This window comes from Vespula vulgaris, chromosome 5 (genome assembly GCF_905475345.1).
Source record: "Vespula vulgaris chromosome 5, iyVesVulg1.1, whole genome shotgun sequence".
Taxonomy (NCBI): domain Eukaryota; kingdom Metazoa; phylum Arthropoda; class Insecta; order Hymenoptera; family Vespidae; genus Vespula; species Vespula vulgaris.
In genome coordinates, this window is record NC_066590.1 from 2,046,679 (window position 1) to 2,073,786 (window position 27,108).

At 31.1% G+C, this 27,108-nt stretch overlaps 4 protein-coding genes across 13 annotated transcripts; all 4 read right to left on the minus strand.

The window, feature by feature from the left end:
• Positions 1 to 237: 237 nt before the first annotated feature.
• On the minus strand, positions 238 to 11,354 carry LOC127064203 (kinesin-related protein 8-like). 8 transcript variants are annotated; one of them, XM_050994874.1, is made up of 8 exons: positions 11,264 to 11,354; positions 10,468 to 10,768; positions 10,304 to 10,398; positions 6,448 to 6,554; positions 5,890 to 6,227; positions 5,435 to 5,612; positions 5,097 to 5,266; positions 238 to 5,012 (listed from the first exon to the last, which is right to left on the minus strand). In XM_050994874.1, the coding sequence occupies exons 1-8, from the start codon at positions 11,308 to 11,310 to the stop codon at positions 327 to 329; spliced, it is 5,922 nt and encodes a 1,973-aa protein (XP_050850831.1). In that variant the 5' UTR covers positions 11,311 to 11,354; the 3' UTR covers positions 238 to 326. The 8 variants fall into 8 exon arrangements, with proteins under 8 accessions (XP_050850831.1, XP_050850835.1, XP_050850837.1 ...); XM_050994878.1 differs by lacking the exons at positions 10,304 to 10,398; positions 10,468 to 10,768; positions 11,264 to 11,354 and adding exons at positions 6,640 to 6,797; positions 8,208 to 9,916; XM_050994880.1 differs by lacking the exons at positions 10,304 to 10,398; positions 10,468 to 10,768; positions 11,264 to 11,354 and adding an exon at positions 8,439 to 9,916.
• A 629-nt stretch (positions 11,355 to 11,983) lies between these two features.
• Positions 11,984 to 14,650, minus strand: LOC127064234 (odorant receptor 13a-like). 2 transcript variants are annotated; one of them, XM_050995000.1, is made up of 7 exons: positions 13,777 to 14,650; positions 13,263 to 13,571; positions 12,895 to 13,181; positions 12,650 to 12,749; positions 12,456 to 12,560; positions 12,182 to 12,331; positions 11,984 to 12,089 (listed from the first exon to the last, which is right to left on the minus strand). In XM_050995000.1, the coding sequence occupies exons 1-7, from the start codon at positions 13,930 to 13,932 to the stop codon at positions 12,033 to 12,035; spliced, it is 1,164 nt and encodes a 387-aa protein (XP_050850957.1). In that variant the 5' UTR covers positions 13,933 to 14,650; the 3' UTR covers positions 11,984 to 12,032. The 2 variants fall into 2 exon arrangements, with proteins under 2 accessions (XP_050850957.1, XP_050850956.1); XM_050994999.1 differs by having other exon boundaries at positions 11,984 to 12,331.
• Positions 14,651 to 14,772: 122 nt separating this feature from the next.
• LOC127064250 (uncharacterized) lies at positions 14,773 to 26,898 on the minus strand. Its single transcript, XM_050995029.1, has 4 exons — positions 26,551 to 26,898; positions 16,565 to 16,700; positions 15,338 to 15,540; positions 14,773 to 15,263 (listed from the first exon to the last, which is right to left on the minus strand). Exons 2-4 carry the CDS (start codon positions 16,683 to 16,685, stop codon positions 15,192 to 15,194), a joined length of 396 nt encoding a protein of 131 aa, XP_050850986.1. The 5' UTR covers positions 16,686 to 16,700; positions 26,551 to 26,898; the 3' UTR covers positions 14,773 to 15,191.
• Positions 17,334 to 26,544, minus strand: LOC127064206 (cilia- and flagella-associated protein 61-like). Of its 2 annotated transcripts, XM_050994891.1 has the most exons (24): positions 25,711 to 26,544; positions 24,046 to 24,180; positions 23,805 to 23,965; positions 23,500 to 23,626; positions 22,988 to 23,320; positions 22,807 to 22,883; positions 22,568 to 22,731; positions 22,312 to 22,492; positions 21,982 to 22,238; positions 21,623 to 21,876; positions 21,339 to 21,555; positions 20,874 to 21,127; positions 20,618 to 20,812; positions 20,403 to 20,528; positions 20,200 to 20,315; positions 19,984 to 20,132; positions 19,690 to 19,900; positions 19,260 to 19,429; positions 18,925 to 19,137; positions 18,732 to 18,836; positions 18,584 to 18,661; positions 18,391 to 18,507; positions 18,044 to 18,109; positions 17,334 to 17,916 (listed from the first exon to the last, which is right to left on the minus strand). In XM_050994891.1, exons 1-24 carry the CDS (start codon positions 25,728 to 25,730, stop codon positions 17,728 to 17,730), a joined length of 3,915 nt encoding a protein of 1,304 aa, XP_050850848.1. In that variant the 5' UTR covers positions 25,731 to 26,544; the 3' UTR covers positions 17,334 to 17,727. The 2 variants fall into 2 exon arrangements, with proteins under 2 accessions (XP_050850848.1, XP_050850847.1); XM_050994890.1 differs by having other exon boundaries at positions 22,312 to 22,731; positions 24,916 to 26,544.
• Positions 26,899 to 27,108: the final 210 nt, after the last annotated feature.

A 27,108-nucleotide genomic window follows, 5' to 3' on the forward strand; every position in this document is an offset into this window, starting at 1 on the left:
AGATCATTGAAGTCATTAAGAATCTTAGGTTTCAAGAGAAAAATGTATGTATCAATTATACAATTTTTAAAGTCTTATTATATTCTAATGTACATATGTGTAAGTATAAGTATGTATAAATGCATTGTAATTCTTAAATAACTGGTAGAAAATAATTAAATTACTGTTAATTGTGTTAAAATAGGACAGTGAGAAAGATAGAAATAGTATCTGTCAATTTTTTGTCTCATTATTGCATTATTTTTTTTTTTTTACTTAATCATTAATGTAGAAAAATATATCGGAGAAATGAATTTATAATTTACACATTTGATGGATATGATATTTTAAAATGTGACATCTCTGCTGTTTTCAACGATGCGTCGTCTTTCGTGCAACAATTCTAAAAATTTTGCTCTTGGACTTTCAGGGCGATATCGCCATCTTTCCCAGGAATATGGCTTAGTATCAGTAACAGTAGCCCGATGGAATATTCTTGAATTAACAAAATTCGGTGTTTCATTTTTTGTACATCTCAAAAAAGTGTTTGTCATCAATCTTGGAAAGCCATTATCCTCGAATGATTTTTCTAAATGTTCGTAATACTTTATAGGCTTCATTAAAATACTACTTGACAATTCTATATTTTCATCCTCCGTTGCGGCTGAATCATCGAGAAGATCGTTCATACTTCTATCATCATAAAAATGATAAAGTTTGCAAGTATTGTTTTGAAATTGTTTCTCTTTTCTATAGAAAATATTTTTTGTACGACAATGGCAAGATGGATAAGCATTTATTAATCGATTAGAATGTTTTCTTTCAGTTTTACTTTTTATACTAAACACTTCTTGATTATTCGTATCGTAAAAGTCATCATAGATCCTTAATGGATCATATGGATCTTCTGTAAATTTCGACATGGAAGAATCTTTAAAAGAACACCTGTTCGAAGGAAAGAAATTCTCTAAGGTTTCCGAAATAATAGGTTCTTCCTGTAAGTCCGTATATCTTCGAACAGGATTAGAAAAGATTTTAGAATTTACACTAGAATCTATACTAGAGCTCGCTAAACCAGATTTAGCGCCAGCAGATTCAATGATGATGCCATATTTTTCACGAAGATACTCATTGTGTTTATTTGTTTTTTCTATACAATTTTCTAGTCTCTCGATACCTTCTAAACATTTTTTAAAAGATTCTGTGGGCACTATCACGTCAGTTTCTTCTAATAGTTCATTATTATTATCGATAACTTTACGATCTCTCAATTCTGTATAGTTTTCGTTTCGTTGAGGACATCGTCGATGATTTCCTCGTTTTTTATCTTGTCTCTGATGTTTCCCACATATATTTGTAGTATTTATATATTCATTGAGAGAATTCATGTTACGCATAAACGTTGTTGCCTCGTTAACGTATTCTTGTAGTATTTTCCTCTTTAACTTTATAACACAATCCCCGTCCCTGTTAATGTCCTCACTACTATCGGAATCACTGCAACTATTTTGAAAATTATTTTTTTCGCAGGACTTGATGTTTTTATTACTCGAAACCTTGATAAAATTAGCCGATGTCTTTTTCTCTTGCACACAATCTTCGATTTTATCATTTTCGCTATTATTTATATTTTCAAGATGATTATCCAAAGTTTTATCTTTATTTATCAATAATTCTTTATCGTTCATATGAAGAGCCTGACAATCATCGTCATTAGCATTATGTTCGTGCATCTTTTTTTTAATAAAAGGCTTGGAAAAAGTTTTACTTTGACTTAATGAATTTGCTTCTGTTGGTCCAATCTGATTGTGATGTTCCCTTGAAGTTTTGCTATCCATAAAAGTGACTTTTTTCTTGCAAGAATTTTTCAAAGAATTTGATGATTTTTCTTCGAAATTATTTCGAGCTTCCTGTGAATTATCGATGTTAATTGTATCTTTACCTAAAATCAATGATTTATAATCGTGAACAGAAATAAAAGATCCATCGATTGGTTCAACAGGTTTTTTCTTTGGGAATTCTACTAGATCCTCTTCGAAATGATTCGCTAGTGAGACGTCGACATTATTGTCGCAAGTATTTCCTAATGAAGTCGAATTTTCTTTCTTAGTATGAGCAACGACGTCAGGTGGACAAATATTTTCAAAAATTTCACTCTCCTCAGGAGTTTCCGTATTTATATTATTCGAATTAGAGACAACATTTTCCTCGTTATAATCAAGACTGTCATCTGAAAAGTTATAATCATGTTCTAACAATCTCTTTGAATCTATTCTGGCGATTAAAGACGGAGATTTTAAATCTGTAACTTCGTTATTATCGTACATATTATTGGGAAGAAAGACATTGGAATTTAGATTAGGTTCTTTCAAATCTGTAGTGCTAACGATCGCGGTACAATCATTATTTAGAGAATTATTCCATGCAAAGGTCAACCCGTTAACTGATAATACATTTCTTTGATGTTGCCACGAAGTTGGAGGAAATGAAATCATCCAATTTTTCCAGATATCTGTAGCTAATGGGTTATTATATTTTTTCGAAATAAATGTTTCTCTAAAGCTTTTGTCTCGGTTAAACGATCGACCACTTTGAAGTGCATAAACCTGTCCCTTGTTCATATCGGTAGCACATTCTTTGGTATCTGGAATGAAAGAAGTACCCAAAGAATTGGTAAAAGTAACTGATGCTTTCGTAGCTGTGTTTTTAGATGTATTCAAAGTATTTTCTTCCGATTGAGTACGTATCTTAGAGATATGTCGAGGATCTTCAAAGATATTTTCGATTCTAAAACATTTGCTATCCGTCTGACTGACACTTGATTTTGTTGCAAATCCTTTTACGTAACAATCATTACTCTTATCCTCCTGTTTGACATTTTTCTTTTCAATTTCAGTTTGACACTCGTTGTCTTTTAAATGAGATATATCTCTTTTCTCCGAGATACTTGTCTTATTTAAAGTATCGTCAATTATAACAACTTTTGATTCTAAAAGATTCGAGCTTTCGATAGTTATACTAATCGTGTCAGGTAAACACATGGAAATAACATTTCTCTCTGATTTCTGTACAGCCATTGTAGGATTGGATTCTTCAATTGCATTGTAATTCTCTCCAAAATATTGCGTTGTTTTTTCTTGTAGGACGGATTGCTCCGGTGGTTGTTGCGTTTGAACGATAGAATTGACTGCAACAGGAACAACCACGGTATTCGTTGATTTATCAAAACGATCGACTTTTTTATCGTTAGTTAAACATAATTCTGAAGTATCTGTGTTAGACATTTTACTTGTATAAGTTCTTATATCTTCCAATAATATTTTGGAATTATTATTTAAAAAATTCACACCGTATTCGTAAAAATTGAGATCATTCACCAGACACTCCGCATCTTTAGATTCCATGATTTCGCTTTTTAATTTGTCCGTTAACGTTGCAATTTCCTTTACTCTAATAACAGGCGATCTATTGTCCATCTTCGTTTGATAATCGTTATGCTCGTCAGTTAATACACCTACGTCTTGACAAACAATTTTTGTCTCATCCGTCAAAGATGCCGAATCCTTCATACGAATCGTTTGCATTTGTTCCGTTTGCGTGTCGACGTTGACACGCCGTCGTTTGGCTAGCATCTTCCTCGATATCTCTTGAAGTTTCGTTTTAGCAGTCAAAGAGGAAGTCGTTAATCTAACATCCGTTCCCTCTGGAGGAGAACGAATACCTGACAGAGACGTTGATGCGGACCCTGTCACGGTTGTCATGTCTTCCACCTGTTTCCTACTCGAATATAATCTTTCCGTAACAGCAGCTACGATCTCCGCTCTCTTCGCTTTTTGTACAGGAGTGTGAACCCTTGTAGATGGACTATGATCCAACGAATCTTTTCTCCTTAAGACCTTATCATTCGTCAAACTCGAAATCAATATCTGTTCGTCTTTCGAGCTACTCGAACTACTGTCCTTACTAGTCTTCCTCTTTAAATTTTCTAAACTTGGCTTTCTCGCTGTATTTTTAATCTTCCCTATAAGACCTATCACGGATGAATTATCTTTGGAATTTTTTTCAAACTCATTACTACCAGTTCTTTGAAGATGATCTCTACTATCAAATTTGTTAGTATCTTTCCATAAACTCGTATAGCTATCGCTTTTAGAATTTTCGGCTTTTCTTTTATTTACGAGTTTATTCTCTATGTCGACTTCCTCAGGTACCGTCGATTGTTTCTCCAAATTCGTGTTGGATCTCTCTAGAGTCGCTAGATTATCACGTTTTTTTTGCAATATCTCGACAGAACCGAATTTTCTTGACATATACAAGTTCGTAGATGTTTCCGTTGGTGTTGCAACATTGATGGAATCTTGTTTACAAAATTTAGATTTTTCTTTTCTTTCCGAATGAATGATATTCGAACGAGTATCGTTTATTTCATTATCCAGATCTAGATCGAAATGATTATTTTCATCTTCATAGTCGTCGTTCGCAGCTTTGCTCGTACGATTTTCACAGATCTCACGAAGGTTATTACTTCCTATAAAATCCGACTCGATCGGATAATCGTGTATCTCGTCAGAACAAATCTCTTCGATTTGTGTCGAACTCTCGTGGAAATTATTATCCGGTTTTATAAGTACCGCAACAAGAGTTGGAATGTCGACGAATACAGCTTCGTTTATTTCTCCGATGAAATCATTTCCTTCGTCCTCTAACTCCGAAACTTCAGCACGATTATAACTGTAACTAGTTCTCGTTTTGTAATCGAGACGTTCGTACGAGCCAAATTTTCTAATAGATTTTACGGAGGCATTGTCGTGATTTGCTAAGTTCTCAGTTGAATTTACCCTTCTGATTAAAGAAAGAACTCCACTACTACCACCAACACTACTAACACCTTCTTTTATATGTTCTATCTGTCGATAAGTTTCGATTCTCTGTTTATTTCCCAGCACGCTATTTTTCGACGACTGATCCTTCTTTTTTCCCGAATCGTTCGTCCCAGATTCATCTTGTAATGATTTTTTATCTGGCTCGATGTTCTATAAAAATAACGAAATAGAAAAAATATACGATATAAGTAAATAAAGAAAATATGAAATATTCTCGCGATTTTTAACATATACCTTCTCTAATAACAAAGATTTCAATCTCGTTATCTCAGCCCTTAATTCACGGATTGTTTTTGCCATGGGATCTTCATTGACCATGGGTTTATTGACCACGCTGTGCGCCCTTTGAGCGAATCGTAACGTATGCGCGGTTTCGTTGTAATTTTCACTGGCTGGTGATACGGCTATGAATAATTATGAATAATCGAATATTTTTGTTTGTTTGTAATAAAGCAATATATAGATCTGTTATATAAGATCATTCTATTATTCGTATTAGTCTTTAAATATTTGCATAGAAAGCATCTAATTGTAAAGTAAATGATAAGACGGCTACAAACATAAATATTTACTTGCGAGCATAACGGTGGTAGCATTTCCACCAAGTGCGTCCTTCAGAAGCCAAGTAAGCGAAGAATCTCTATAAGGGATATACCTTCTACTAGAACCACTAGCACCTGAGACTTTCCCCGTTAAAGCCGAAATAACATTGCCCAAGGCTACCAAACTTTTATTTATATTCGCACCTTCCTACACAAAAAGACATCTGTTGTTAATTATCTTTCTAGATATATCTTATAATTGTAAATATACGCGTGTGATCGCGAATAAATTATCATTATTCTTATGTTTTATCACGATACATATTTACGCAGAGTCAACCATTGAAAATAAATTTACCTATTTACTTTTTCTTTTCTTTTCTTTGTAGTTTAATAAAATAAAGTTCCTGGAGCAATATTGATTTCTTAATACTTACGACAATATCGTAAGATATCTATTATCTTTTTTAAAGAGAATGACTTACTTTTAGTCGATGCACACCATCGCACCTTTGAGCGTTTTCGCTACCGGCTAGATCGACCAAATGCAGCTTACTGCCGTTATTACGAGGTATGACGTCGTTGCGCCTAGAAGAGGACGCGCCATCATTGTATTTGCTATTGGTATTTCCTCCTTTCGTTGGTTGTTGCCCTGTCGTAGCTGTCGCCGTTGCTATCTCCGGATTAAGAAAAATTGTGAGCAATGCGTGACTACGACTACTGTTGGAATTTTGTAAGGTGGCGGCTGTCTTTCTGGCTTTTGTACCTCCCTCGACGTATGACATTAACGTTTCCAATGTATGAGCCACGTGATATGTCAATCCTTACGAAAGAAAATAATTACTTTTATAATTAATTTTTATCGTTTGATAAAATCTTAGAAATATTTGAATTTTGATGATTACAATAGAATCTTCAATTATTGATATAATAAGTAATTATATATATATATACACATCGTTTAAAATAGATATTTTATACAGAATATATATTTTGTCTGCGGAAATGAAGATTTTATTGTAGTAATAGTGTATTTTTTATACCTTGGACGTAAGGACCTAGTCGAGGATGTTCACGAACTTTTAGATTATGGCTACTCGAGGATGGTTTCAAAAGATCTCTCACACGTTCGTTATAAATTTCTAAATAGCTAAAACAATAACAATCATATAATTATATATTTTTTTATATGCGTTTAGATAACATCACAATAAAGAATAAATTATTAAAAATACTTTCACAAAGACGTAGATCGTATTGTCGTATCTTTCTTCGAAATTCTAAAGTCTTTGGTAGATAATATGTTATTAATTAAGACTCGAGGCAAGGCGTGAAAGTCATTTATCAGAAGCTTTTAACTTTTCGAGTAGTTCGCGAAACGAGAGACGAATTTCTAAAGAGGATAAAGAAAGAAAAAGAAAAAAGAAGAGAGATAGAGATAGAAGCAGGTGTCTGCAAAAACGAAAGCAACGGCGACGTCGTATAACACGTTCAGTTTTCGTGTCTAATGGTTATTACGCCGCTGGAATAAGAATCGATTTGCAATCTTCACTCTCGCCATTACATCGACGACGAGCGTTGGTAATTTCAAACAAAAAGAAAAAAAGTAACATTTTCGCCGGGAACTCATCGAACAGTCTAATAGTCGCGTAAAAGAACGATCGAAACATGACCTTCGACTCGATTCATCGATCTTGGCTTTGTACCTCCGCTTTTTTTTTTACATAAAACGCAATATTCTCTCTTTCGGGACGACAAGTTTCAAATTTTCGGATCGTCTTGACAAAATCGAATAAATTTTATATATACATATATAAAGAAATGAAATCATATGAAGAATTTCACGATATCATAATACAACATTATATTTTGTTAGACACGTTGCGTGCATCATCTTGCACGTTTCGAAAGAGCGTGCTAGCAAAAGATCATTGCGTTTTATCCCAAGAATTCATTAGATTATAACGGCTCTATATCATGCTATTGGTAATGATATCAAACGGTGTAGAATATTGCTCGAAACTTTGCGTCTCTTTCATCCGATAATCATTTCCATAAAGATTTACGACCGGCATTATTATATATAGAACCACAATGAGAAAATAAAATGAAATGCTATTTGGATATAATTTACCGTGTAAGTTATGCTCCTAAGGGCTAGCAATAACACCCTTAGAAGTCCTGTTCACTCGGCAAAGGTTCAACCAAAGTTTCTCTCGCTACCCACTAACCTACTTAACGATTTTACGTCCATGACTGTCTTTACGAAGACAAGCAGTACCCGTTTATACATACACGATATATCACTAAATTAAAAAAAGAATTTCTTTTTTTGCTATGAATAATAATAATCATCGTATTGAAACGTATTCTCGTTTAACTCTTCGTTCTCAAACTAACTATAACGTTGCTGGTATAACAACTACAGACATTCTAATCCAACTGCTAGAACTGCCGTCAACATTATCATTTTTTAGTTATACTTAATAATAAATACGTGTAAGTTTCGATAATATCGTTACTTTGATAAGTTTCGTATAGATTGTATCTACTTGTTTTACGTACACGTATGTGTTTATATGTGTTCTCTTGTTGTTATTTCAGCAATGTTGGTAGTTGAAACGTAAAGGGTTAACATCTTTTAGCTGGTGCAGTTATCGCTATATTCCGTTCACGTGGAATGGGACCGTACACACAACAACAACTTTAGCGTTCACCTTGAGTAAGATTTCAAGTCGAGATTTGAACTCTACCTAATTATTTAACACGTGACTCTTTCTCCACGTTCCCTTCTAATTCTTACCACAGCTTTTAAACAGTTTTCATTTCGCAGGCGAATTATAAAGTTTCTTTGCTTAATTAAACGCACGTTAGCGTTTCTTATCACATTCGTCTTTTTTTCATCCCTTAATTACTCCCGGTTGTTCTTTTATAATATAACAACTACGATGTACTACGTTACACGTATTCATTCTTCAAGGACACCAACACCACGACGAATCCCGTTATTTTCTTTTCTTTAAGAATAACACACCTGCGATTAAATCCCCATCGGTTTACGATCAAACACAATGAACTTGAACGATGCGTTATAAAGAAATATACATCAATATTTATATCTCAATTTTTTTTTTCTTTTAACTCTCATTCAGCTTTTCTTTAAATTATTTTTGGCCAACAAATATGATATTTAGATCTCGATAATGTAATTTCGAAAATGTATCTAAAGATACAATATATGTAAAAAACACGTGATTGTTAAAAGTTCGATTTCATTAGCTGATTGAAAAGAGAAAAAGAAACAGAGACATAAATAGTTAGAAAGAATAACAAAGAGAGAGAGAGAGAGAGAGAGAAAGACTAAGAGAGTGAGCTTTCGTCCGTTTAGGATTGCGAGTCACGAGGCACTGACTAAGACTATAAGACACATCCAGGCCAGCGAGGGATTGAGCTTACAAGTTTGCAAGCTCAACTTATACGTCTTAGACACCCTGCACTCTACCTCTACCCTCTCTCGTAACTATTGTTCGTATTCTCTACCACGTATAAACAAAGCCTAATCTTTCGTCTAAAACTTAATATATTTTTTCTGTTCTCATCGATGGCTTCTCATGTAGCGAATGATCAGAAGAAACCCTCGAAACAATACACACGAAGCCTATTGGTGAACGCTTAAGAAAACATGATACATTTAAAGAGATACCCTATAATAGCAAAAAATTATGTTATAGCATAATTATGCATTATGTTATAGCATAATTATTTTTTACATTAGTTAACATGGAAGGAAACAGGAAATAGTGTTCTCAATATTTTGCAACGTTTGATTTATATGTCTTTCTTAAGACACGAAGGAGAAAGACGATTATTTTTCTATTTATGGAAAATATTGAATTTATATATAAGTACATATGTAAAAGGTCTAATATTCGTTCGTTTTCTACGAAGAACATTCAATCGGGCGATAACAAAACGATTATTCCTCCTCATGTATCGATCGCAAATACGATCAAGCAAGGAAAGACGATGTACTTGAAACGTGATCCGCAGAAAATAACAGATAAAATTGAGCCGATAGGCAAACCTTGACCAAAAGCAAACACTGCCGTCATCGATAGCCAATCTATCTAACAATAAGTAAGCTACGGACATACATCGATATGAGTATTCGTGAGAAATGTGTCGAACCTGCGATCTTTCCCACGATTATCAAATAGGGATATTAACGCGATCAGAAAATCAAGGTCGTGTAGGGGTTTAAACTTGTATGTGAATCCACAAATGCTACTTGGTGTTATCGTGAGAATTTTCAAGATTCATAAGACGTTCACGTGTTACAATTTTCGAGCGAAGAGTGCGAAACATACATACATACATATAATCATTTATCTTGAGATCATCGGACTACTTTCCATCGTTTTTCATTAATGCAAGCTTTCGAAAACGACCTGTCTGATTGTTGAGAGGTATCATCAATCAAGTTTGCAGTATATCCTGCACGGTAGTAGTTTTCTTCAAAAGATGTAATTAAGTTCTATATATATTCATATACATATATATGTGTGTGTGTTTGTGTTTGTATATATATATATATATATATATATATATATATATATATTCATATACATCGATTTTCCATCCAATCCTTATTCATGATTTCAAACACGTTGATCTGTTTTCATCGAGATTCATTTGATCCTTGATATCTATAATAGATGAATCTTATAGATATTTAAAAACCTTTTTTTGGAATTCTTATATTCTCTATACAGGATGAGAGAAAGTTGTTAATTTATAATTTGAAAAAAAAATTGGCTTAAAAAATTCGAAAAAAAATTAATTGATTTTTAAAATCACACATGCATACACATGTATGTATGTATGTATATATGTAAGCACCTGATTGAGACGTGGAAGATATTTTCTTTCAATTTTTCTTCATTTATACGAGCAAAGATACCCTTGCAAAGTCGTGGCGTTAATCCTGGATCATTCTGTGAAAAAAAGAATAGTATAGTTGTTAAAAAATTTGTTAAATATATATTACGTAATAATTTGTATACCTCCGTTCCCATAATAGTGTAAGTCTTTCCGGAAGCACTTTGTCCATAAGTAAGAAGACAAGAATTATATCCAGTAAAGATATCATTTAGAAGAGATTTGCCAAGAGTTTCGTAGATCTTCGCTTGATCAGCATAATTCTCTGATTCAGAATCGGTGGAATCGAAGCAATAATCGAAACCATACTTTCGTGTACGTTCACGACTATCACCAGCTTTGTTCAATGGGACCTTTAGATTCGTCAATGAAATTCCATTTTGATCGGTGCAGACAACCACGGTCGATCTAGAGTTTTTTAGTTCTCTAAATGATTATTAAAATACATAGATTAGAGTTTAATTGAACAAATCGATGAAATCGATTAAACGAAGATTTTGTTTATGAAGAACATATTTCTTCGATTCAATTTGAATCTGATTAATTAATATCTATTTAGTGTTAAACGTTTAGAAAAAAAAAGGAAGAGAAAGAATAGATCAGCTGAGCACAATTAATAGCAATTACAGATGCTTATTGATATCTTATTGCATTTTTAACCGATCACGCTTGCTTCGTATTCGTTGATGAAAAGTAAGCATGGTTTTATTCTTCCTTTCGTTACCACTTCTATCTGTCTCGTCTAAGTATAGAAACGAAAACACTCTTCATAAAGACGGAGCCAGTCGTTATATACATCTGTGGACTTGACATCTCGTTTCCTTTGATTCTAATACGATACTCAAATTTGGCTCTTAAATTGGGCCAGATAAATTTTTTATCGAATAAGATAAATTTCGTATGTAACGATGAAATACTCACCGAGCCGAGAACGGTCTCACGCGAACAGCCACTTTAATGTTCGCCATATTGTTAGAACCCGTTAAGAAGACACTAATTGTCTTTCATTCACATTGTAACGTCGTTGAAGCTAATTTAATTATTGTTAATGGATGACAATTGAAGTGAAACGAATGATTGAATGATCGAGTTATATATATATCAGTGAAAGTATACAAGTAAATGATATATTTAAATCTGAGATATCGAGAGTTTTTGAAAACACAGGGTACACTAACCAGGTCGTTGCAGAGTGCATAAGAACGTGAAAAGGCAGAAAATGACGAAGTCGTGCGTGTTCGGGCCAAGTGCACGTGCTCTACTGCTGCGATGAAAATATCCACGAGACGCTCCAAAGAACGTTATTCGTGCTCATGGTTTATCCCGGCCGGGATACTTGCTCGTACTTACGATGCTCCATTTAAGAGGGAACTATAACCAATTGTTCTATAATGTTCTTTCTCTTTCTGCTTTTCTTTTTTCTTCTTTTTCTTCTATTTTCTAGTTTCTCATTAACGTGTGTATTTAATGTATATTCACTTTCTACACCATTTGCAGAATAATCGTTATATTAAATATATAAACATACATGAAGAGAATATAGTTTATGTAAATCTAAATATATCGATTTAATGGTATTCATTGTAACACTCCAAATGTTCAACTTTCATGAAATTGGTACTCCAATTATACTCCAGTTGGTATTTCAATTTGACGTAGCCTTAACTTTTATTACAAGTATTTTGCTCTTTCATTCTTCGTTCGAGGCATTGAGTACTGTGAGATATGAAAATGATGTACTGAGAACCTTTGGAAATATAAATATAAATTCATGAAAATATCAGTAAGAAATTTAACGATTTGTAAGAATTTTATGTGATACGTTTTTTTGTGACTTACTGTTGCAAAACTTTCAAGAGACATACTATAAAATTTTGCAGCTGTTATTTTGCATGGTACTCTACATCGCATGATGATCGTTTGTAGAATTAGACCACAGTTATTGTTATACCATTCGCTTTCATAAGCAGCAAAGCCTACAGCCTCGCTCTACATTCATGATACACACCATAGATATAGTTAATATTAATTAATAGTTAATATAATGCATTCTTGTTAATATTTATTAATTCAATAAATAAGAAAATAATGTGAAGATAATTTTTTTACTTACCTCATCTATCAATTTGTTTCCGCTAAAACTAAATAGAAAAAGTTCTAGAATTGCAGAGTTCAAAAAAGCTGAATATTTTATGAATCGTCCTCTATCTTGAATCATCTGAGAGAACATATATATATATACTAAATTAATTTTTATAAATTTATTGCGCTATTAACACGAATGTATTATCGCAAATAATAACGAACCTCAGTGATTTGAAATCCTGCGAAGCACACCAAACCGGTACTAATAACGAATTGCCCTAAGGCCAAGATATTTATAACTCTCTCCAGCGTATCAGCGAACCTATCTACGAGTAATTTAGTTAATAATTCATTTACTTTAATAGTATTATTTATTTTTGTAAAATTACTATTTTTCAAAGTTTGATCATATTACGATCACAAAATCTAATTATAAGAAAAATTCAAAATAATGTCATCCATCTCACGTGATAGCATCCTGATGACTTTTTATACAGGCTGAAAGTTCAGTATATGCACTTTGTTTGTTACCCTTTATTTTTTTCAATTTGTTCTGTATGATTGCGAATTTTGCGGATCCATGCATAATAACGACAAGATTGAAACTCGTTGCAGCAGCTATAGTAGTGGCTGAGAAACAGCCTGATACAACGTTAAAAGTATAGATTATTTCGAAGAATGGAGAGATCGTATGATTTACAAAAAAATATCCACGAAAGGGTAGTACCCTCATAGTCGTATCATAAATGTATCCCTTTAACAAAATGAGACAATCTCGAATATTTATCTATTTTTTTTTTGTTATTAATTTTTAGACCATGTTTATGTCAAATACCTCTATAAGAGGAGCACATATAAATAGGAAAATGGTGCTAGCTACGGTGAATATGAAGTATTTGGATAGGCGAAATGTAAATAAACATTTGTCTCTTAAAATGAGAATATCTTCATAGCTGCCTAAAATCCAATCGGTTTTCATAGTTTCGACGATATAGAACATGTCTTTGCGATATAAGGAATAAATCGTGAGTCTAAATCCACAGAGATAAAAAGCAGTACAAAGCAGAGCACATTCAGTTGCCTCGTTTAAATCGTCTATGGTGTTTATTACCTCTAACGTAGTTGCAGTGGACAACGATATAACCTGTGTAAGAATTTATTCTTTAATTGGTATATGTATATTACTTATTGAACATATGTATATGTGTATATATATATATATATATATATATATATATATATATATGTATGTATGTATAAACGGAGATAAGAAAAGGAATATATTATATAATATTCCTCCATAGGAAATATTCTAATAAGATAAAAGAAAAGAAAAAAAAATTTCTTACCATTAAAAACATAGCAACTGTATGTAAGTTTTGGAGTATTACAGCTGTCCTAGTAGAGTCTTTATCCAGTGGCCAAACAGAAATTATTTTTGTTGCTATCATTATGGGTTTTATAAGATTGTTATATTCGTCCACAGCAAATAATTGTGTATTCATGTTGATTCGAGATGTATCTCACACTTTGTACGACAAAATATTTTATATAACAATTTTACTTTCTATCAAACGCGTACTCACGATTAAAAAATATTTCAAAATTGAAATCGTTCTCTATTTTTTGTTCTTTTTAACAGTCAATAACAATCGAGAACGTTGCTTGATACAAGATTGTATCTAACTCTCTTCCAAAATAATACAAAAAATATTATCTACGAAGTTTCCTGGAGCGATTCTCCGAGCGTTCAATCGATACAGACATATCTATCATTTGCGAGTACACTAAAATTAGACTCTTCCAACCTCTAATCACATAAAGTGATATCCGAACTTTTAAACTACCATATATTCTTTGAAATTTTCTATACCATATAGCATACTATATATTTGCATATCTGATACCATAAGATTTAGTTACTCGTAGGGTAGCATTTTGGGCATACGGTAAGTGATAGACATGTGTAAGAATAGATTTAAGCTACAATTGTTCTTCTCTAACAGCAGATATCGAACTTTCGTCAACTCCGTAGGATTAGGTCTATTAAAATAAGTTGATAGATTGATGGCATCGTCCTATGCTATTCTTATTCCCTATTTATTTATAACTATGCTCCGATGTTCTACGCTCCACCGAATAAAGAACGACGAAGATGCTTAGAGTAGTCTACGATAGAACAATTTTATCGTAGCGTGTGCTTGTGTTATCATTATAAAAATGATTATAATAAAAGAGAATAATAAATAGAGCAAGTATATATATATATATATATATATATATATATATATATATAATATTAATAATAGTGAGTTGTATTCATAAAATCATTCTCAATATAATCGTATAGTGCATTAATATATTGTATTATTGATAATATATTTTTATATATAACACTATATAATAATTCCACTAATTATATTTATGCAATTATTATATGCTTAATATCTTAAAAGCAATAAACTATATTCTATAGAATATAATGGTTAGATACTAAAAGAAGTGTTCAAGTTAATCAATTGTATGAGAAAAAAACTCTCTTTGGTTTTTCAAAAAAGAATCTTAAAAGATATTTTTTTAAAACTTACTTCTCTTCTCGGAAGTCAATAATCGTTTTTCGTATTGGTATTCGTTTTTTAATATAACGCAGTACTATTATTTCTCTCATATCAATAATTTTGTTATGCATAACAAATGATATGATCATTAACTTCTACTTCAGGTACACAAATTATTTTATTTTCGACATGTTCGGAAACACGCATCAGTGCAATCCTAGATTTCCACCAAGACCTTGTTCCTTTCTCCATTGAGCCAATCTTATAGCGTACCAATCCTAAAATATGTTTGTATTATAAAAGAAATAAATGTGAAAGAGGAGTTTAATGAAATAATTATTTTAAAAAAGACCTGGACGTCATCTTCGGACAGGCCTGTCTCCGCTGCCAACAGAACAATATCACCTGTATGAGGTGCCCTTGGCCATCTTTTAAATTGATCCTCAAGTACAGCTTCCTGATATTCTGTCAAACGAATCGTTCGAGGAATATGTTTCCTCTGAGGAGAATAGTTTCGAGTACTGCTGCTTCGTGGTACAAACTTTAATGTTCTCGCTACAAAGTAAAAAATTAAGTTTATAAAAAGCGCGAAAACGAAGTTAGAAAAAAAATTTTCAATAACGCTTTTTTATAGCAGTGATAATTTTTTTTTGTTTAATAACATTCAGTTTATTTTTATTTTGATAGTGATATAAATCATTTCTTGTATCAGAAATTTTAATTTTGTAAAAAAGTAAATGCTATTAGGTGATAAATAATATTCCTTTTTATAATTAGAGTTTCACATATTTAAAATTTTGTGATTATAAAAAATGTGTAATATTCTGTCACGAAATTTAAATACTTTCAAGAAGAGAAAACGAACAATTAATTCAATGTTATGTTCAACTTTATCTCTTTCATACATATAATATTATTTTTATTATTTTTTTTTTTATATACGTTTTCCCTTTTGAATTTTCCATTAATTTTGGAAATGGTTCAAATCATTTGAGATAATAAATATATTTTTTCACACACGCTATTTAAAAAATTTTTAAATTACATACAAGTACTACTTCTCTCAGAAATAAATATTTTTTCTACGTTTATTAATATAGAAAAATAAATAATTCAAACAAAAATGTCAAAATATTTCAAAATGAAAAAAACATATGACTTAGAGCTTTCATAATCACCGAGACTCTTATATATCCTAAAGAATAATCTCTTGATTTTTTTTCTTTCGACAAAAACATTAAAGAATAAAGATGGTTTTGCCTTGAAAATTATAATACAGTGGTTGCTCGTCCGCAATCCGTAAACAGTAGTCATTGCCGAGTAAATCACCTACGTAACATTTTTACACTTTTTTTATTCATAATCATAATCACAAACGTAGTCGTGTTTTGCTTCGATACGACATTCTTGCATTTTTCCACGGACTAATCACGATAGTATGCATCTTATTAAAACTGGAATGCTTAGTCTACTTATTCATTCAAAAAGAAGAGATTTCATTTCGATATATAGAAATCTTTTTAATTATATTATTAAAATTAAAAAGAAGTTTTATTATAAAGTACGTGATTTAATTTACCTGGTTTAACCGATTTATTCGCATCTTCCAAATTAATATCGGTGGTACGATAAAAAGCGTAACTGTTATCGGCATTGTAATAGTATGCTGATTTCCACGTACTTCTCGATGATGGAAGCATCTTTCAAGAGATTATCTGAAAAACAAATACGTGTTATGAAAAGTCATCAAATAAAAATTCTGAAATCCCTTAAATAAAAATAAATTATTAATTATCGTAATTGTCATTTATGGAATATTTTTTGCTGTCATTATTATAAATGTTTTATACATAGTAATAAAAAAAAATACTAATAATAGCATGACATTGACCCAAATAACGTAATCTTTGAGTTTTTGGATAGGTTTCAAAATCACTATTGCGCTGCTTTAAGGCTTACGCAATTCGACAAAAAGACTGTTTGCGATTCAAAGACTGACGCAAATCTACACTTAATGATAAGTATTGGTTGCAGGTATCTTTCGTTATGTGGAGTAAATCTAAAATGTTAATCGATGCAAATGGTGTGGGGCACTAATTTGCCTTGAAACATTCGCACAGAACTTTATGATAGCGAGAGATACATGTAGACTGATCTAATATATAAGAGCTACACTTGATGAACTTGTCATTTTTATATATATATATATATTTTTTTTTCTGTATAAAATTCAATTTCGTATCAAAAAATAATTCCAAGAGAAACAAATGCGTGAGTGTAACGAACCTTGAGTTAAGTAAGGTCATGAAAGATTTTATGACAACTTATTTTTTTCTACTCACGTAGGTAAAGAAGACATAGACGGAAAGGTTATCCAAACAACAACAATCGAGACAACGATGAATGACAATATCACAACACTAATGATACTCTCATAGAAACATCTTGTGTGAGTTTATTATTCTGTCATTTAGCGTGGGCGCTGTGACATTGCGGTGAAATGCCTAAGGCCAACCTATAGAACAATTCTACAGCATTTTAAACTTGACCTACAGATCGGATAGCATGCTAAACAAGCGTACTTGGACTCTTTGAACGAGGACACTTTTATCGTAAATCAGGAGAATGTATGCAAGCTTGTGCCAGCGAGATTCGAACCTTAATTCAATACAATCTTGACGATATTTATAAATACGTATGTATGTATGTATGTGTGTATATATTGTTGAATAAAATATTACTTCATTCGTCACAAAATAATGGACTAGATGTGATATCGTGATACAACCATCGCATAAAATAAGGTGTACAATAAATAGGTAAATCTTCTTCCGAAAATTGTAGAAAATCTACTACACTATTTTCTATTTCTTGCTGATAGACAGATCCAATATATTTCTTTCTTATTAAATCACGATCCTTTTCTGATATCTATAATAAACAGACACCTTAGTATTAATATTCTAAGGTACGAACCGAAGATAATAAACATATCACATTTCAGTGAGTTATATTCAATAATGATCGATCCAGCCTATTTAAAAGAGTCATCACTCACCTCTTCCCCTTCGGATCTTAACAAAGCACGCAAGCAATCTTCGACTAAGGAATTACCGGAAGCACTCTGTTACGAAAAATGATGGTTTGATTTTTTTAATCTGACAACTATGTTTTGACGAGTATAGTTGTCATGATTAGACGATTTTAAAGATCAATTACTCTTCTTCGAAATTTTGTAAACTAATATCTTTCTCAAATACCAAACTTGGCTCATAAAATTTCAAGCCTAAAAAGCTTCAAAAAAAAAAAAATCGATCTTTAAAATCTTTTAGGAACTTCTGGGCCTATCCTATGTATTATATATAATTTTAAAATCTTATCAATGCTCTCCAAAACGTATCTTACCGTTCTGGATAACAAAGTGGCACGATTTTCGACTCGCAAACATTCGAATCTGTCGTAAAACAGTGCCATGGCCCATGGCTCCCGGAAATATGAATAAAAGTCCACGATAAGAGAATTCTGATAAAAAAATTATATCGATTAGAAAATTCAATATGAGAGTTAATGAAAGATAAGAAAAAAAAATGAAACTTACTCTGAAACGATATTTAACTTCGTTTAACATACTGTCGTGTTTTCCATACAAAGTGATCAAGTGATCTATTTCGAAATTCTAAAAAGTATAACATAATGAAGAGAGATTCGAATAAATTATGATAATAAACTTTGACATTGGTATAAACCTTTTTACTGCAACAAGTGATTGATTCTACGACATTTCGAGTATTTATATGTAAACGGAAGTAACCAATTTCGGATAAGCAATTACCTGTCACCATGACATCGCCCTAATAAATAATAAATCACTCGATTTAAAAAATATTATTATGAATATAAATACGAATTATATGTATATCATATTATCGAAGTTCTTACGTAAAGAGATTGTTTTACAACGACATCACGAGACGATTTCTGTCCAGGTTTATCGACGTGAAGATAATGAAAGTTACCAGGTAACATGCAGGATACAATGATTGGTGATCGAAATTCTGGTAATAACAAGCACGATTTACTTCTGTCGAAGTTATTGTATCTTCCTTTAGATTCTTGATAGACGTCTACTACTTTGCGAATAATTTTACCAAGCTATTTGTTCAAGTTTTCAAGAAAAGCAATAAATAATAATTAGAGAAACACACAATTTGATAAATTAAAATGATGGGAGAATATAACTCATAAAGAATAAAATAGAAAAATGCGATACTAACTTTTTCGCCAATCTCTATACTATTATAATGATTATGCTCGAAAAATTTGGCTTGAAATTTTCTCGAGTATTTGGTTATGCTTCCAGCTGCGAATACAAATGGATCGTTTGTACGAAATTGAGGATCTATCACCACACGTCCATCGAATACTAAACCAGCACGACAAATTGCTGAAATACATATATACATGTGTATGTCGATCAATAAAGAATTATTCACGTGTAGTCTATCGAACAAAATACCAGGATGGGCCTAAGTGATTTTAAAAATTAATTGCTATTTTTCGAGCCTTACGGTTTGTGATTTTATAATCTAAAACAAAAAATTTACTCCATACGTATCGAAAAAGAATAATTAATTTTTAAAATCACTTAGAAACTTTTAATCCATCCTGTATAAATATTATACAAAAACAATTATATATTGTTACCTAAAAAAGAATTGATATCAATATCTTTCTCATAAAAATTGAAAAAAAAGTCACAAGGAATGATCTTGATATTAATTCCTGATCTTATAGTAACTGATTCGATTCTTTTAACATCTTGATATTCCTCTAACAAAGTCCAATTAATTATATTCCATCCTAAGAGAAGGTTTATTTCACTCTCCAGAATAGAATTCTTTATGGCTGTGTTCACCTTATAAAAGTTTTCGTATTACTAATTTACATTGATCAATAATTATTCATATTGTATTATATAATAGTTCTTTTTTTGCGTACTTCACAATTACGAAAAAAATTAATCTGATTGTCACATAGATTTAATTTAGGCTCGATCAGAGTGATCCAAGAACCTTTTATTCCATGTTTCATCAATCCATGAATAGCGCAATAACAATCGATGTTGTGTCCATAAAATACAATGGCCTCTATAAAACACGTAATTAATCTTTTTATCTTTATGTTTATAATATAGTATGTATGTTAAAAGATTACTTTTCTCTTTGAAATCATTTGTTCCAGATTGAATTTTTTTTAATGAAAAGAATGCATCAGTATCATCGTTTATAGTTAAACAATTCCAAATTAGTTGATTTGATGTTATGATATCACTATATAAAAGAAAGTTCAGAGTGATTAACAATAATAATAAAAATATATTAAAACTGAATTTTTAATTAAAAATTCAAAAAATTTACGCTTTTTTGTCTTCATCAATTTTCTTATCTCTGAACAATGTCTGTTGGTATTGAAGACCGCTAGTTAAAATCAGAAAGTCGTAACTCAAGTTTTCTTGATCCATTACAGTCACGTATTTATCCTTCCTGTTGCAAACGAACATGTCGTACATTTTAACAAATTACGAAGGTCACTGCCTTTTCCACGGAAACCTGGTCTCTCATCAATTTATTACCTATTAATCGCTAACAATTTTCCGTAAACGACATTGATCCAAGCACGTCTTGTGATAAAGAACTGATAATTACGACAATATCTTCCCTTAAATGGGATCATATCCCACTTAATATCAGTATATTTCCTTTCATATGGTAATCCATTCGGTGAAATCAAAGTGAGATTTGTAAAGTGGACAAAATTTTGTAGATACCTATAACGCGAATCTATTGTTTATATATATATATATATCTTTTTTGTTATCAAGCATTTACCCTAATGCTAAAAATTCGACCAAAGCTGTGCCACAATCGGAAGCACCTACGACAACTATCTTCGTATCAATGATCCGATTTGGTATCGTAGCGATTCTTGGCGTTGTCATAAAAAGTGAAAATATTTTGTCTTTATTCTGTTTAAGTTTAATTTCATTAGTCTCGGGGCAAGAACAAAATTCGTATTCTATTCTTCTACGTGGATTCACTGGTACCATAGTTTTTAAACAAGAAACTATTGGCTTAGTTCGAGTCTAAAAAAATATATATTAGCGTTATTATTATTATTATTATTATTATTATTATTATTATTATTATTATTATTATTATTATTAGCATCGAAACTTTATCAAACAATCTAATGATCTAGCTGTTCTAATTATTTCCGATTCTTCTCACGCATTACTCGAGAAGAATTAATTTAATGCATCTACACAAGTATGATACGTGAGAGTAAAAACTTACGAGTGAACTTCCTTCTTCCTCGTAGAAACGATAATAAAGAACCGTCAAGTCGCATAGTCGCATGATCTCGTAAAAAAAGAATTTCTGATTTATCGAAAATATTGGCATTAGAACAAAATGTAAGAGGCAACCATAAGCTTCGTGAAAAATATATTGTCTCACAATAAAGTCGTCTACGTGATAATGCTTTTTGATCTCTTGCTGATCCTTCTCAATGCTATAATTATAATAAAATGTATGATTAAAAATTGAATATAGTTAGCTCAATATGTATTATTAATTACCAGACAATAGCCAAGCCAATGATCGTATTATCAGATGTGAAAATATAACTATAAACATTGTTATTAGTTTCATTTACACTTCGATTAAAATCTTCCATTATTTTTTTGCTTCGTGGAATATTAATTAAAAATTGTTTTATTTCAGTTATATCGCATAAATCACCTTTGTGAGATTTAATTTCTCTGAAAAGTATTGCCTTGTGAGCCACGTACAAAGACATAGGAAAGTCTTTGTTATATCTCAATGGTACTCGCTATATATGTTAATTATTAATTAGACATAACATTCACTTTCTAGATATCTCTATGTAGGATCTATCCATGTAACTAAATGAAATTTTCTATAAAATTGTACCTACCACGAATAGTTCCAAAAAGGAAAAGTATGCGTAAGTTGATGGTAAAAGTAATACACAGTAATCTAAATCAGGGAAACATTCAAAAGCAGCTTCCAAAAATTCTCGCGTTCCACGATTGCCAATATCTTCTCGTACCGCAAAAATCTCTACAACGAACGCATTAACTTCGCCTTGATAAATGGAACTCGTCAAAATATCTTGTTTCATATCAGACGATTCTAATTCGACGGCATTCAATGATGTTGCCGGATATATCTCTTCGAAAAAATTCATTAATTTGGTATGCTGCAGTGTACACGTATTATTAAGTATCTATTTATTTATTATTACTTGGTACTTCAAATATCGCATCTTCGAATTCGTTAATATTAAACTGATCAGAAACCGATGATCTATCATCTTGATCGAGATCTTCTTCCTTCGATTCTTGATAAGAAGTTTCTTTTTTTATTGAAGTTTTACGTAATGATGATCGGATTTCATTAGCATTTTCCGAATTTTCTTCTTTAAACTGAAGATATAAAGGACAGGTATATTGATTGACATTGAAAATAAAATGAAGAGTTATGTACTCAAGCGAACGTACTCTGATTACTTTTTCTTCATAAATACTACCGATACGAACGCGTTTTTTTGCTACAGGAAAAGGTTTCTTTTGTTTATAAATTTCTTCAAGTTCGGTATCATCCGTTTGATCTTCCGCATTTATTCCTTTATCAATAAATTTTTCAGTTTCCAAACTAGTTTCATCTAAGAATACAAAAAAAAGATACGTAAATTGTTTTAATATTTAATTAACAATATGAAAAAATGACATTCACTGACCATTCTCGGAAGTCGTTTCAATCTCAAGTTTATCCTCAACGATTGCATTTGATTTTGGTTCATATTTCGAGTTGTCTCTAAATAACGATGTATTTTTAACATATTTCTATTTCTACTTCCGCTTATAACAATTATATTCTCTTTCTGTATGCGTATGTATGTGTATTAAATATCGACTAACAAGAAGGTGTCCTGCAATATTCCAGAAAAAGTCGTAAAGAAAACCTCGCTTGGACTTTGTCTTGATATCTTAAAACCCTGATCTGTTTCATGCGGTTTCCTCAGTCCATCATAAAGAGTCAATTCAAAATTCTCATTTAAGAGATCGACGTCGATCGTCGAATTAACGCAGATCACTCCAGTAGCTAAACCATTGTCGTCCTCAGAAACGATTAACTGACGGCGACCGTCCGGATAACGTGTCATTTCGCTTATGTAATACTCCCCGTAAAATTCTTTCACATAGGACGAGTCTGCGTCGATTATCGGTATTATGTCGTCATTATCTTCCTCCCTATATGAATAATATAATCCTCATACGAATATATATTTTTTTAATGTAATACTTGTAGCAACTACTATTTCGACACTCTCCATAAAAAATATAATAATAATAATGATAATGATACTAAAAGTAATAATAATAATAATAATAATAATAATAATAATAATAATAATAATAATAATAATTACACAGCACGACGAATTTTTAATCTTGGAATGATATTGTATCGCATACATATGTACAAAGCTTGTACCATAAACGTATCCTTGAAATTAATTGGAGCTATCCTGATCATGTAATCTGCGAAAGAATTTTCTAGAAAAAAAAAAAAAATAAAAAACGGAAAGAATGAGAAATACATATATATATATATATATATATATATATATATATATATATATACATACACACAAAAAGGATATAACAGGTTTTGATCAGTGAAAGAATCGATACCTATGTACATACGTATATATCCATATTTTCATGGATTTACCTGGTTCGATCTGAGGTGGAAGCACAAGAATAACGTGAAAACAGTGGATATCCATGTCGAATAGAGCAACAAGAAGAGATTCGAAGAAATTTTCAGTATAACGATCGTCCCAGACGAGACAATGAATAAAGAACGTTCCATTTTCTATAACATCGTCAATGCTATTTGAGAAAAAAAAAAAGAATAAGATGTCGGTTTAGAATGAATATCTTATAATGAATTTTTCATATAGAATATTTACCTATAATGCATTTTTAAACAATGGAACCATTCTTGTTTTGGAATCGATGGAATATTAGGATAATTGCAGAGGAATATTCCCGAAATAATATCTCCTTTTTCATTGTATTGAATTATAGTGAAACAGGAGGATTCGCTGTAATAGATTTTTCATCGAATTTCAGGCCGCAGAAAGAGAGAAAGAGAGAGAGAGAGAGAGAGAGAGAGAGAAAGAAAGAGAGAGAGAGAGAGAGATAAAATGTTAAGTTTTAGCGGGAAATTTAAAAATCGCTCATATAAATATTTTTATAATAATAAAGTTAGATATTAATATATAATCACTGCCAATTACTATATTCGTCCAATATCGATATCTCCGAATATATCGTAAGTTTTAACCGATATTAAATGTTCCAAAGCTGGTAAATCGGAATGTAGACCACGACGATAACCCTGAATTTTTGGAACGTATTCCCTCTTATTTTTTTCAGGATTATATTTAATCACAGGTATATCTATACTGAACATTGTAAAATTCTAAACTTAACGCATTTAATATCGTGAGAGATCTTGATAGGTAATTTTTTTGATAGGACAAAAATCGTCAAGATCGAAATAACGTACATATATAGCAATTAACTTTTGAAGATAGCCGCATAAATGACATGTATATTTAAATAAGTGACGCAGCGCCGCTAAGTGGCAACAAATGAAAACTTTGATAAAATATATACGATTATACTATTACAATTAAATTATAATTACAATAAAATAAAATAAAGTTTTGTTATGAAGTACCTTTAAAATGATTATGTTTTAGAAAATTAAAAGAGAACGAGAATGAAGACGAAGAATTCCTTTTTCCTTGTCTTCCCAACTAACAATTACTTACTGAGATGTCATATCCCTCTTAAAAGTTCGATTGAACAAATGCGTTTGTACGAGCGGAAGTATCCACTCGCACACCCTTGTTTCTCACGTATGTACATACGGATATGCAACGTTCTACACGTGATAAATGAAAATAAGAGCCGATATAATAAATTTTATCTTCCGTATTACAAGGATTTCCGTTTTACGAAGAGAATAACCAGTGTCCGGATTCCATACCCTTAACTCAAATCAACGTGAATTTAGCAAATATTTAAATCGTTAGCGCATTAATACATACATCGATCAATATCGAAAACTGCATAAAGATTCGCTCTTCAAACTATAAGAAATGATCTTATTGGTCGACAAAACAATACGTTATTCGTAAGAATGGTCACGTGATATATGATATACGATCTCCTGACAATAGCCATCTGGTCTTTTTTTTTTATTATGTTCATACTACACACATAATAATACCTTTTATGTCGATTTAAATTTAAATATATTCATGGAAAGTAATGATACGTTTTTGACAAAAAATGTGTTCAATTTTTTAACAACTTCGAAATAGTTTTATAAAGAAATCATAAAACAATTATTTTTGGATAATTTCCAAGATATTCGCAGAAAAGTAGTAACTATTAAAAATACATTTATGTACATACATATTCGTATATACGATATATGAGAATATTTTATAAAGAAAAAAATCCATTGCAATACAATAACTATATACAAATTCTTTAACCATTTTTATTTCTCTCTCTTTCTCTTTCTCTCTTTCTCAAGGAATCTCATAATTTGTAATTACCGACGCGAAAAATGATTCATGAATTGATGCCATTCATCTCCTCGCGTTATAAGATCGTGTTTGAAGCCACTCCTACAACTTGAAAAACATTCCGACGTTCATTGAACCAAAAGAGAGAGAAAGAAAAAGAGAAAGAGAAAGAGAAAGAGAAAGAGAAAGAGAAAGAGCGAGAGAGAGAGAGAAAAGAAAGAGAGAAAAAATACCATATATTCGTGTATTCGATAATAAAATTTATACACAAGGTTTTCGTCATTTTCCTTTTGATCTTGATTCTCTTTTATTCATGTCAGATATTTGCTTTGTCAATTTATTGTGAAATTAATTAACAAGATTTACGTTTGTAAATAAGAACTGCGCAAATGAGTTATGACAAACGTTCACTATTAACCTGTATCAAATTTCTCGTCAAAACAATTAGCGGTATGTAAACTTGCTAAATAATACAAATATTATATATACATATATATAATATATATATATATATATATATATATATAAATATATATATACACATATACATACATACATACTTTATAATTGAACAAAAACATCATAAAATATTTCCATAAATGTATATTTCAAATAAACAGCGAGCCAAAAGTTTCTAGGTTTGTAATGAAAAAAAAAAAAAAAAAGGAGAATTAGCCTAAAAAGTTTTGGAAAGAGTAATCATTTAGTAATTTTTGGCCCATCCTGTATTAACAAATATAACTTCATTCTTTGTTATTTATATTTTGTTATAAATATTCTATTCCAATAGTTAAAAATAATGTAAATATAATACATTTTTATTCTGTGCAAGGATTATCTAAATTATTATTAAAATTAATTCTACGATACCTGTTTATCTTCGTTTGTTCGTTCTAAATAGCTTCCGAAGTCCTCGGAGACACCACACAACCCTCACTCGTTCGAAGTACGCACACGACTGACATTTGAGATTTCAAGTTCGAACGTGTAGTACGTAATAATATGTAGTGAGAAAGGAGAGAGGGGCGAAGGATGCTGTGCGCGCTGTAAATACGTACTGTAAATATTCTCATGCATGTGACTCCGAGGATCTTGCACCCTATTTTTTTTATCGTAACGTTTGTTGCTATGTTAAAATACTTGAAGAGGAAGAAATAAATATTCGATTAAAAAATATAATGTTTTAATGATCTTTTTTTTCTTCCATGTATACCCACGAACAGAATGTTGTTATGATTTTTTTCTTTTCTTTTATAACAATAAACAGTATCGATACATACATATATATATACATATATATATATATATATATATATATATGAGGTTTTGCTTTATGTATTATTATTTTATTATTATTTATCTTAAGCAAATCATCGCATTATTTTTATTTTAATAAGACGGATAAATGATATACTATTACAATTTTGT